We start from the raw sequence: 13,311 nt of genomic DNA on the forward strand, positions 1-13,311 counted from the left end.
TTTTTTGAGACAGAGTTTTGCTCTTGTTGCCCAGGCTGGAGAGCAATGGCACGATCTTGGCTACTGCAACCACTGCCTCTTGGGTTCAAGCAATTCTCCTCCCTCAGCCTCCGGAGTAGTTGGGATTACAGGTATGCACCACCACTCCTGGCCAATTTTTAAAAATATTTTTAATGGTGACAGGGTTTCTCCATATTGGTCAGGCTGGTCTTCAGCTCCTGACCTTGAGTGATCCACCCGCCTCGGCCTCCCGAAGTGCCGGGATTACAGGAGTGAGCCAACGCACCCAGCCAGGAGCATTTTTAAAATAAACATCTTTATTACTAATATCTATACTGCGCTGTAGTTACAAATAAACCCCAGAATCTCAGTGGCTTAACCTAACAGAAGTTTTTCAAGCTGAAGTTTCAAAGTGGATTTGTAGGAACTGTTCTCTTTGGTGACTCCTCAGTGATCCAGACTCCCTTGTCTTGGAAAGCCACCATCTCTAATGCATGTTCCCAAGATCACTGAGGAAGAGGGAAGTCCAAGGACCTGCAGGCAGTGCTTTTATTTGCCTTGGCCCACAGATGATTTATATCACTTGTGCTCATATTTAATATTTATGGGCCAGAACTAGTTATGTAGCACAATCAAACTGCCACTGTTTGGGGCTGAAAAGTATAGCTTTCCATATTTTATGGAAGAAGAGACATACAAGGCACACAACATTCATTAAACCCATTTTTTTTTTCTTTTTCTTTTTTGAACAATTAGAATCACCAAGTTTTTTGTTTTTCATATTTTAGGGAGGGGTGAGGGTGATTCTCTGACTGAACAGCACACTTCCAGAATAAAGAGTCTGTTGTCTGAAGTCTTTTTCTAATGTTTAAAATGTCTTCTTTTTGAGTTTGAAAAAGGTCTTTAAAATATGCCTTTGATGGAAGCTTAATGTTTGAAAGATTGGATGTTAATTTAGAATTAGTTCATTTGCTTGTATTAATATCCCAGTAAGCTTTTTTTTTTTCCCCCCTGTAAATACTTAGGCTAGACCATTGGTCTGGTTACTTACCATATCCAATTTGATGGTAGCCTGTTAATGAAATATTGCATCAAGGGCATTTTCCTTTTGCCATCCCTTTAAAAAATATAGGATTGTCCCTTTATGATTTTCCACTACAATACAGATTTTAGTTTTATTTGGTTGCTGTTAGCTCTTAGGGTTAGGAATTAAGTCTAAAAACCACTAATTAATTGATATATAAAATAACATTCATAAGTTAGTATTTGCTAATACAAGATAAGGACTTGTTTTTTTTTTTTTTTTTTTTTTTTTTTTTTTTTTTTTTTTTTTTTTTTTTTTTTTTTTTTTTTTTTTTTTTTTTTTTTTTTTTTTTTTTTTTTTTTTTTTTTTTTTTGAGACAGAGTCTTGCTCTGTTACCTAGGCTGGAGTGCTGGAGTGCAGTGGCATGATCTCAGCTCACTGCAACTTCCACCTCCCAGTTTCAAGCGATTCTCCTGCTTCAGCTTCCTAAGTAGCTGGGACTACAGGCGCATGCCACTATGCCTGGCTAATTTTTCGTATTTTTAGTAGACACGGTTTCACTGCGTTAGCCAGGTGGGTCTCAATCTCCTGACCTCGTGATCTGCCCACCTCAGCCTCCCAAAGCTCTGGGATTACAGGTATGAGCCACGGTGCCTGGCCAGGACTTCATAACTCTAAGTCCTTGTTTACACTGTTCATATACATTGTAGTTTTATTAATTTAGTCGTATCTGCTCTACTCTTTCCTCACCCACTTTCGCCTACATTTTCAAATACTAATTTCTTTATATTCTCCTAGCAACTTCATTCCCTTAGTTATTTCGGTCGTCTTCTGTACACTCCCATGTTTGTTGGTGTGGGAACCAGGATTTCATGTTATATTACCAAAGGTATTCAGCATCATTCAGACTTTCTAGTATGTAGAAACTGTAAAACTCACAAGTACATATCTCAAATTCCTTGCAGTCGGAGTTCTTAATGTTACTCTATTTCTGCCACAGATATACTCGTGAGATTTGGAAGGTAGAAGTGAGTGGGAGTTTGTTCTTTTCCTATTTTTACTGCTTCTGCTGGTAGGATTCTGGTCGTGATATGGATTTGTATGGCGTGTGTGATGTTCTGGAGCCAGAAGCTTTCAGATTTACTATACACCTTCCTTATGGACAGGGAATACAGGTTGAGTATCCCTTATCCAAAAATCTTGAGACCAGAAATGTTTTGGGTTTTGAATTTTTTGGGGTTTTGGAATACAGGTATACCTCATTTATTTATTTTTTAACTTTTATTTTAGGTTTATGGGTATATGTGCAGGTTTGTTCAACTGTTTGTCATGGGAATTTGGTATACAGATTATTTTGCCATCCAGGTAATAAGGATAGTAGCTGATAGTTCATTTTTTGATCCTCTCCCTCCTCCCACCCTCCACCATCAAGTAGGCCTTGATGTCTGTTGTTCCCATGTGTTCTTGTTGTTTAGATCCCAGTTAAAAGTGCGAAGATGCAGTATTTGGTTTTCTGTTCCTGTGTTTGCTTAGGATCATGGTGTCCAGCTGCATCTGTGTTGCTGCAGAAGATATGATCTCGTGTTTTTATGGCTGTGTTGTATACCATGGGGTATATGTAGCTCATTTTCTTTATCCAGTCTACTGTTGATGGGCATTTCGATTTATTCCATGTCTTTGCTGTTGTGAATAATGTAAATATATGTGTCCATGTGTCTTTATGGTAGAATGATTTATATTCATTTGGGTATATACCCAATAGTGGGATTGCTGGGTCAATTGGTAATTGTTTTAAGTTCTTTGAGGAATAGCGACACTGCTTCCCACAATGACTGAACTAATTTACATTCTTATCAGCAGTGTATAAGCATTACCTTTTCTCCGCATCCTCACCAGCATCTGTTATTTTTTTTCTTTGTAGTAATAGCCATTCTGACTGGTATGAGACAGTATCTAATTTGGTTTTGATTTGCATTTCTCTAATGATTAGTGATGTTGAGAATTTTTTTTCATAAGATTATTGGCCGCATGTATGCCTTCTTTTGAAAAGTGTCTGTTCATGTCCTTTGCCCACTTTTTAATGGGTTATTTGGTTTTTGCTTGTAGGTTTAAATTCCTTAGAGATTCTGAATATTAGACCTTTGACAGCTGCATAGATTGCAAATGTTTTCTCCCATTCCATAGGTCCTCTGTTTACTCTGTTGATAATTTTTTTGGCAGAACCTCTTTAGTTTAATTAGGTCCGATTTGTCAGTTTTTGTCTTTGTTGCAATTGCTTTTGGCGTCTTTGTCATGAAATCTTTGCCAGATCCTGTATCTAGAATGGTATTTTCTAGCTTATGTTCCAGGGTTTCTACAGTTTTAGGTTTTACTTTTAAGTCTTTTGTCTATCTTGAGTTGATTTTTGTATATGGCATAAGGAAAGGTGTCCAGTTTCAATCTCCTGCATATGGCTTGTCAGTTATCCCAGCGCCACTTATTGAATAGGGGAGTCCTTTCCCTATTGATTGTTATAGTCAGCTTTGTTGAAGATCAGATGGTTGTTTGTGTGCAACATTATTTCTGGGCCCTCTATTCTGTTCCATTGATCTATGTATCTTTTTTGTACCAGTACCATGCAGTTTTAGTTACTGTAGCCTTTGCAGTATAGTTTGAAGTCAGGTAGTGTGATGTCTCCAGCTTTATTCTTTTTGCTTAGGATTGCCTTGGCTGTTTGGGTTCTTTTGGTTCCATATGGATTTTAAAAGATTTTTTTCTAATTCTGTGATGAATGTCATTGGTAGTTAAATAGAAATAGCATTGAATTTGTAAATTGCTTTCGGTAGTATGCAGGTGTATCTCATTGTATTGTGCTTTGACTTATTGCACTTTGCAGATAATTGTGTTTCTTACAAACTGAAGGTTTATGATAACCCTATGCTGAGCAAGTCTGTCTCTCCCATTTTCCCAGCAGCATGTAATCATTTCCTGTCTCTGTGTCGCATTTTGGTACTTCTTATTACCAAATATAATCAATATTTCATACTTTTTCATTACTTTATGGTGGTCTGTGGTTAGTAGTCTTTGATGTTACTGTTGTAATTATTTTGGGGCAGCATGAACAGTGTCCATATAAGATGGTGAACTTAGTCCAGTTGTCTGCGTTCTGACTGCTGTACTGACTGGCTATTCCACCAACTCTCTTCCGTTCTTTAGGCCTTCCTGTTCCCTAATTCAACAGCATTGAAATTAGACCAGTTAATAACCCTACGCTACCCTCCAATTGTTCAAGTGAGAAAAAATTACACATCTTTAATTTTAAATTGGAGGTTAGAAATGATTAAACTTACTGAGGAAGATGTGTTGAAAACCCAGATAGGCTAAAATCTAGGCCTCTTGTGCCACACAGTTAGCCAAGATACGAATGCAAAGGAAAAGTTCTTAAAGGGAATTAACAGTGCTAACTCCAGCAAACAAACGAATGATAAGAAAATGAAACAGCCTTTTTGCAGATATGGGGAAAGTTTTATGGTCTGGATAGAAGGTCAAACCAGCCACAACATTCCCTTAAGCCAAAGCCTAGTACAGAGCAAAGCCCTAACTCTTCAATTCTATGAAGGATAAGAGAGGTGGGGGAAGCTACAGAAGGAAAGTTTGAAGCTAGCGGAGGTTGGTTCTTCAAGTTTAAGGGGATAAGCCGTCACCATAACTTTCAAGGTGAAGCAGCAAGTGCTGATGGAGAAGCTGCGGCAAGTTATCCAGATGAAGGTGGCACTGACTTTCCTCTTGGGACCAGTGCAACTGATGACTTTAAGTTACAGCCAGTGCTCAAGCTAAATCTACTCTGCCTGTGCTCCATAAATGGAAAAACAAAGCCTAAATGACAGCAGAACTGTTTGCAGCATGGTTTACTGAATATTTTAAGCTCACTGTTGACACTTACCTTTCAGAAAAAAAGATTTCTTTTTTTTTTATTGCATTTTAGGTTTTGGGGTACATGTGAAGAACATGCAAGATTGTTGTATAGGTACACACATGGCAGCATAATTTGCTGCCTTCCTGATTTCCTGAAAAAGATTTCTTTCAAAATATTGCTGCTCATTGACAATGCAGCTAGTCACCCAAGGGGTCTGACGATGGAGATAAACATAGAGACTGTAACGTTTTCATGCCTGCTAACATGACATTCATTCTATAGCCCATGGAGTAAGGACTAATTTCGACTTTCAAGTCTTTCTACTTAAGAAATACATTTTATAATGCTGTAGCTGCCTTAGATAGTCATTCCTCTCATGGATCTGGGCAAAGTAAATTAAAAACATTCTGGAAGGGGCTAGGCGCAGTGGCTCACACTTGTAATCCCATACTTTGGGAGGCCAAGGTGGGTGGATCACCTGAGGTCAGGAGTTTGAGACCAGCCTGGTCAACAGAGTGAAACCCCATCTCTACCAAAAATACTAAAATTAGCCGGGGATGCTGGCACATGCCTGTATTCCTGGCTACTTGGGTGGCTGAGATATAAGAATGGTTTGAACCTCTCAGGTGGAGGTTGCAGTGAGCAGATTTCACACCACTGCACTCCAGCCTGGGAGACAGTGAGAGACCTTGTCTCAAAACAAAATAAAAAAATAAAAATAAAAAAAACCTGGAAAGGATTCACTATTCTGAGTTTGCCATTAAGAACATTCTTGATTCATGGGAAGTCAAAATATCAATATAAACAAGAGTTTGAAAGAAGTTGATTTCAGTCCTCATGGATGATTTTGAGGGGTTCAGGGCTTTCATGGAGAAAATAACTGCAGATGTGATAGAAGGAGCAAAAGAACTAGAATTGGAAGTGGAGCCTAAAAATGTGGCTGATTTGCTGCAATCTAACTTGAACAGATGAGGAGTTGCTTTTTATTGGTGAGTAAAGAAAGTGGTTTCTTGATACGGAATCTACTGGTGAAGATGTTGTGAACATTGTTGAAATGACAACAAAGGATTTAGAATATTCCATAAATTTGGCTGATAAAGCAGCAGCAGGGTTTGAAAAGATTGACTCCAATTTTAAAAGAAGCTCTACTGTGGGTAAAATGCTATCAAACAGCATTGCATGTTATAGAGAAATATCTTATGAAAGTAAGAGTCAAACGATATAGCAAAACTTTATTGCTGTCTTATTTTAAGAAATTGTCACAGCCACCCCAATTAACATCGAAGTGAAATTTACCAGTAGCAAAACGATTAGAACTCACTGAAGGCTCAGATGATCCTTAGCATTTTTTAGCAATAAAGTATTTTAAAATTAAGATATATATATATATTGTTTTTTAGGCATAATGTTATTGCACACTTTATAGACAGCGGTAATATGTAAACTTTTATATGCACTGGAAAACAAAAAAAATTCACGTGTTTCACTTTATTCACTTTATTATGGTGATCTAGAAGCATTATATATACTGACTGAGCATCCCAAATCTAAACATCTGAGATCCAAAATGCAGCATTTCTTTTGCATACCATGTCAACATTCATATTTCAGAACATTTTGGATTTCAGATTTTTAGATTTGGGATGGTCAACCTGTATGTTTTTTGATGGCCTCATTTTGTAATGTGGCATTGTGAGTCATTTTTAAACTTAAAAAAATGGTGATATATATGACCAATTATCCATAATCTTTCCATCCCAATCACTATTTATTTACATTTTATTTTGCTATTTCCTCCCAGACTTTTTTTAGTTTTTTTGTTTGTTTGTTTTGTTTTTTTTTTGACAGAGCCTTGTTCTGTCACCCAGGCTGGAGGGCAGTGGTATGATCTCGGCTCACTGCAACCTCTGCCTCCTAGGTTCAAGCAATTCTCATGCCTTAGCTTCCTAAGAAGCTGAGATTACAGGTGAGCGCCACCATACCCAGCTCATTTCTGTATTTTCAGTAGAGACGGGTTTTCACCATGTTGGTCAGGCTAGTCTTGAACTCCTGGCCTCTAGCAGTCCACCTGCCTTGGCATCCCAAAGTGCTGGGATTACAGGCATGAGCCACTGCACCCAGCCTTTTTATGAATTTTTAATAGAATTAGGATTGTATGAAGACATGTGTGTTTCTATTTTAAAACATGAAATAAAATATTACATCTAGAATAGTGTTAGAATTGACCAAAACTAGACCTGTTTACCACCCTGTAGACCAGAAATGTTGGTAAACTACTGCCTGCCAGCAGTTTTTATTAATAAAACATAGGCATTGGAACGTAGCCATGCCTATTTTTCTGTTTTCTGTGCTACAGTGGCAGAGTTGAGTAATTGCAACAGGGAGTATATGGTCAACAAAGCTTGAAATATTTACCACCTGACCTTTTAGAAAAAAACTTTTTGAACCTTCTTGTAGACTATAATGGCCTTCTGGACTTGAGAACTATTACTTGTGTCACTGCTGCACAGCTAACTTATCTCCAAAATCTGGTCAAGACAGAAGCTACAAACTGGTACTCTGGGTATTATGTAGATCTGTAATACCTGACTCTGGTAAAGTCAGTGAGTCTCGGGGAGGGTGTGTGTGTGTGTGTGTGTGTGTGTGTGTGTGTGTGTCTCAGTTTTGCTGTGTGTGTGTGTGTGTGTGTCAGAGTTTTGCTGTGTGTGTGTGTGAGAGTTGCTCTGTGTGTGTGTGTCAGAGTTTTGCTCCGTGTGTGTGTGTGTGTGTGTGTGTGTGTGTCAGAGTTTTGCTCTGGTTGCCCAGGCTGGAGTGCAGTAGCACAGTCTTGGCTCACTGCAGCCTCCACCTCTCAGGTTCAAGAGATTCTTCTGTCTCAACCTCCCAGCAGGCACCCACCATCATGCCCGGCTAATTCAAATTTTTGTATTTTTACTAGAGATGAGGTTTCACCTTGTTGGATAGGCTGGTCTCAAACACCTGATCCCAGGCGATCTGCCTGCCTTGGCCTCCCAAAGTGCTGAGATTACAGGCATGAGCCACTGTGCCTGGTAATGAGTCAGTTTTATAGTGTCTCTAGAATTCAGAGAGTTACGCTAAAAATTGAGCCTCTACTTACCGTTTAGTTTGAGCACGTGACATGCATTATTCCTCCACTTGCTAGTGGAAAGAAAGAGGTGCGGAGGTCTGTTGTTAGCTGGGCTTTAGGCTGCAATAGAGTTGGGAGTGGTTGTTGCTAGTATAACTCCAATGGAGTTGAGGTACTAGGACATTAGTTTTTTATTTCTCAGCCAAGGAGCAGAGGTCTTGAGGGAACCATAGTTCCCAGATTTTTTTCTGCCTATTCTTTAAATCTGCGAATGAGGGCCAGAGAAAAATGTCTTAGGGCAAGAGTCAGATGGATGTTCCCTTATGTACATCTGGGGATGGCAAAAGTCAAAGTTTTTTATTTGTGTGGTAAGCTTTTGAAATAGATTTCATACACTGTTAAAGCTACCCTCTTCAGTTAATCCTCAGAACTTAGTAGTAAGTCTTCTTTCTTACCACTTTTATCTACACTTTGATTAAGCTGTTGAGCCTTGTCACTAAAGATCTATACTTGTCATTGTTCAGCCAGCTGTGAATCCATCTAAATTATTTGTCTAGTATATAGTTCTTTTTTCCTGTTTCCTGTTTGGTTCACTAGAATGTGATACGCTTTTTTTTTTTTTTTTTAAATCATATTTTACTTAGAGTTTGGATCAATTTCCCCATAATGACCTTGTCCACATTAAAACTGCCACTTTTTTATTCACCGACACATTGTATTTTTTTTTAAACGTTTTTTTTTTTTTTAAACAAAACCTCTTTACTATTGGAAGAGCTTAGTTTTATTTAGTTTTAGCTGTGAATAGTACTGTCTTTTATAAGATTATTGAAATCAGTCCTTGACACACTTCACTATTCACTATTTATACTTTTCTATTTAGGTTAATTCCTGTTGTGTCTTCTCATCCTTTCCATGCCTAGCTCAAGTGAGTGTTCTCTGTTTGGCCTTATTCACTTGCCCCAGCCTCATGGACTCTCAGCTTTTCTTCTTTCAGTGTAAAGTTGTGCTCCTTTTTAAAAAAGTTAACAGGACTCTAAATTATATGTTGTAACATACTGTATTCTTTCCTGTGCTGCATAGATAAGTAAGCACCTACCAAGTATGCACAGATTAGCCACTGGGAAAAAGGGAAATACATAGATGATACAGTATGAGTAAACGATTATGAGAACTAAAAACAAAGGTTCTAATGAAGAAAAATTACCTTTGGTTAAGGAAAAGCTTCATGGAAAGGGTGACATTTGAAAGCTGTGTAGGATTAGAATGTGGATTAATTCTTTCACATGTGTAGTTATTTCTTTCAGTCTTCTTATATGTTATCCACAATGTCAACATTCTACTCACACTTGCCTGCATTACCTGCTTTTAATAAATGATTTTGCTCCTAACGCTTGAGAAAACTAGGGACTGAGAAAACTTGGGGGTGATTTAAGTGTTGGCCCCATTTCCCCCTCACTTCTACATGCCACAAGAGAAACTTGCCTGATCTCACATTTAATCTTAACCTCCTTTCCTTCAGTATCAGGCCTCACTTACTCATGGTTAGCCCTTCCCCTGTGCTTTTGATCTTGTGCTGTCTCATCTCTAGGATCTTTGTTAAATTTCTTCTTTTTCCCATATGTCTTCAGCTTCTTCCTCTCTTCAGTTTATAAACACAGTCACCTTCTCTTTGATTTTGATTCTGCATTTATCTTGCAGTTTCTCTGTTCTTTCCCGTATTTGAACCTCTTAAAGAAGAGCATATGCAATAAGCTTTATTTCCTTATTTCTGCTAATTTCTTGGCCTACTTCAATCTGCCTTTCAGCTGCTATAACTACACTGACACTACTATCAAGGTCATTATCAACACATCATCTGATTGCTACATCTGGATTGATTTTTAAAACTTACAAAATCACTTGTGACCTTTGGGGAAATTCGAACACTGATTATTTGATACCAAATAATTAATTTTTAGGTGTGATAATGTTATGGTGTATTATATTAAGAGTTTTTTTATCTTTTAGAGATGATAACTGATTAGGCTGGATGCAGTGGCTCACCCTGTAATCCCAGCACTTTGAGAGGCCAAGATGGGTGGATCACCTGAGGTCAGGAGTTCAAGACCAGCTTGACCAACATGTTGAAATCCTGTCTCTACTAAAAATACAAAAAAATTAGTGGGGCATGGTGGTGCATGCCTGTAGTCCCAGCTAACTTGGGAGGCTGAGGCAGGAGAATCACTTGAACCCAGGAGACAGAGGTTGCAATGAGCTGAGATCGTGCCATTGTACTCCAGCCTGGGCAACAAAAGTGAAACTCTGTCTAACACACACACCAAAAAGATAATACTGGTTAGTTACAAGGAAATAATATGTCTGGGATTTGCTCTAAAATAACTGGGGTAGGATATAGATAAAATATTTCTCATGTTTAATGATTGAAACTGAATAATGAGCATATGGAATTTATTATACTCTTGTTCAATCTGTGTGTGTGTTTGAAACTTTCTGTTATTGAAAAGTTGGGGCTTTTTAAGTAAATGGAAAAAGGGAGAAGGAAGTAACTAAGTAAAATCAACAAGAAATAACTAGTTACAATTCAAATGGCACACAGACTTGTAAGTTTTAATAAGAATAAGGCTACTTAAGCTAATTTTCACCAGTAAAAGAACTGGGACTTTGACAGTGGGAGCATAATGCCTGGCATAAAGCAGATGCTGAGTGAGTATTGGTTGACTGGATCAGCTAGCAAGAGCCCAGAGCTGTATTACATAGAGAACTCGTTGGATAATTTTAAAGGCTGTACCTTTGGGAAAACCTGGTAGTTACTAGTCATCCCATTTGTTTTCATAAATAATAGCCCATATTGGTATGGTGCTTACCATGTCCCAGGAACTATTCTTAGCACTTTATATACAGTAATTCTTTTAATCCTCACATTAGCCTCAGGAGAGGGGCACTATTACTTTCCCTGTATTCCCACTATTACTTTTCTCATTGTACAGATGAGAAAATAGAAGCCGAGACCTTAAGTAACTGTCTTAAGTCACACAGCAGGTGAAGTAACAAAGCCATGATTTGATCTTAGGCAATCATCTTTCATAGTCGTGTTTTTAATCACAGTATTATATAGTCTTTCTTTAGTAAATCTTACAAGATTAATGTTATAATTGTCTACATGAGTAATTCTAGGCAAGACTAGATTTGTCTAAGACCATAGGTATTCTGAGATACATATATATATATATGTATTTTGGTCATTCAGTTCAGTGTTGGATTTTTATCAGATTTATTCTAGGCCATTGTGACTTTTTTTCTGTCTGTTGGCTAACCTCTCTGGACTAGGAAATGTGTACTCTGTTGGGGTGATTTGCTCAAAGTTGAGGCTTTAGTTCTAACTTGGCACGATAACTTGGAAAAGTGTAAGATATTACTTTAGATAATTTAAGCAGAGGACTAGATTGGGGCACAGTGGAAAATCAGATTCAACTAATTGTTGATAAAGCCGGTATAATTCTGAATGGTTTAGATAAAATTAGTAAACACCGGGGCTGTTTTGTAGACTAATCTTTTGATTTCTCTAAAAATGCCAAGGGACCTGGACAACTCATTAAAAAAAAAAAAGAAAGATTTCTCATCTTTGTTTTGTTAGAAGATCTCCTAAGAAGAGCTTGGCAGACTGAAGGAACCTCTCCCTTTGCATAATGAACTACCAGTAGAAACCTTTCTAGCCATTAGAACACTGTTTCTGTTTTTAGTAAACAGTGTCACATTCAAGCAGTTTTGTTTCTGGTTTAAGTATTTATAGGTGATGTGAAAGTTTAAGCGTAATAATTTTACTTTGCTGTTAATGTCTCCTCTTAATGACGTCTCAGGGAGGTTTTCTGTTTTGTTTTGAAAACAGAAAATGTTTTCAGAGAAAAAGATTATCTGTAGTTAATTTTATTTCCTCCTTCATTTCAGCTTGTTTTGTTTTGTTTTTTTTATCTGTGGTTTTCTTTTTAATTATCTTAAGTCATATGATCACACATCATTTTTAAATTTGTGTATATATCCTCTACTTTAATCCCTTTAAGTTGGCAAAAGCACCATTCCCAATCACAAATACACAGCAGTTGTACAGTTTTGTTTCTGAATGGCTGTTTAAAGACAATCGTAAATTATAACTTAGTTTGACTTATATTGTAAAGAATCCGAGAGTGAAGTTTAATTGGCTACTATTTTAAAAGCATGTGACCTTATAGATCATCTATAAAATGTGTGAAGTGTTAAATAATTTTTGATATTACACATAAACCACACAAAATGCCTTTCAATAAGTAAAAGGAACCATTTTAAATACAGGAAATTCTAATTAGATTGGCATAGTTAAGGCCAAAAATATAAAATAGCCATTGCTACCCATTTATCTTCAACCCTTGTCTTTAAGAGGCAAATGAACACAAAACACAGGTGAATCTTGCTTGGTTCTGAGACAGTGAAGGAATTTCTCCCATATTTAAATATATTCACATAACCAGTTATATAAATCTAAATATAAAACCAATCTCCAGTAAGTTTTAAGATAGCACTCACCATCTTTGCGAAAAATTTAACATTACTAACGAAGTCGAATCATATCTTTAGAAGGGGTAAACAGTGATAGAATTTACTAAATTGGAATTACTATTAAAATCCAAAAACTGAACATACTCATTTAACCACAAGCCAGTCTTAGTTTTAAATCAGGACTGCCCAACAAAATATTTTGTCAGTCATTCATGATGTAAATTCTGGTGTATGATATCTATTAAAGTATGGTACACATAAAAAAGTCATGAGACATTTGTTTTGTAATAAGTAAGGCAGTGGCCAATTATTACTCATTAGTAGCTTTTTTGAGATAAGCTATTAAGTCTTCCCTTTCTCCCTTCTTCTTAATGCCTACAAAAATCATTTTTGTTCCAGGGATATACTTCTTGGGATTCTCCAAATATTCCATCAGTGTATCCTCTCCCCAGATGATGCCTTTGTTCTTATGGGCTTCAGTGTAAGTGAATCCAGAGGCCTGACCTGTCTTCCACCCAAAGATACCATGGAGATTATTAGGTCCAGTCTTGTGCTTGCCTCCCTTTTCCACGGTGTGACATTGGGAACACTTCTGAATAAAAATCCTCTTGACTTTCTCAACATCACCCATATTTAATTCTTTTTCGTCGTTAGCACAACAAAGGTTACTGCTCAGAAGCCAGAAGTCCCACTCTCTCTGTTTTGTTTTTTGAGACGGAGTTTTGCTCTTGTTGCCCAGGCTGGATGCAGTGGCGCAATCTCGGCTCACTGCAA

General features: G+C 37.4%; 2 protein-coding genes across 2 annotated transcripts in view; one reads left to right on the forward strand and one right to left on the reverse strand.

Moving 5' to 3' along the window:
* The window catches only part of PPP3R1 (protein phosphatase 3 regulatory subunit B, alpha), a 73,429-nt gene that overhangs the window by 34,316 nt on the left and 25,802 nt on the right, over positions 1-13,311 (forward strand). The gene's annotated exons all lie outside the window — the stretch shown is intronic.
* On the reverse strand, positions 11,556-13,283 carry LOC108299683 (cytochrome c-like). The gene has a single exon (XM_017522111.2). It carries the CDS (start codon positions 13,166-13,168, stop codon positions 12,848-12,850), a length of 321 nt encoding a protein of 106 aa, XP_017377600.1. The 5' UTR covers positions 13,169-13,283; the 3' UTR covers positions 11,556-12,847.

The sequence above is a fragment of the Cebus imitator genome, unplaced genomic scaffold (genome assembly GCF_001604975.1).
Source record: "Cebus imitator isolate Cc_AM_T3 unplaced genomic scaffold, Cebus_imitator-1.0 Scaffold23, whole genome shotgun sequence".
In the NCBI taxonomy this organism is placed as follows: Eukaryota; Metazoa; Chordata; class Mammalia; order Primates; family Cebidae; genus Cebus; species Cebus imitator.

Excerpts from the sequence above, each read along its gene's own strand:
- LOC108299683 (XM_017522111.2), bottom strand. The coding sequence starts at position 13,168 with ATGGGTGATGTTGAGAAAGTCAAGAGGATTTTTATTCAGAAGTGTTCC.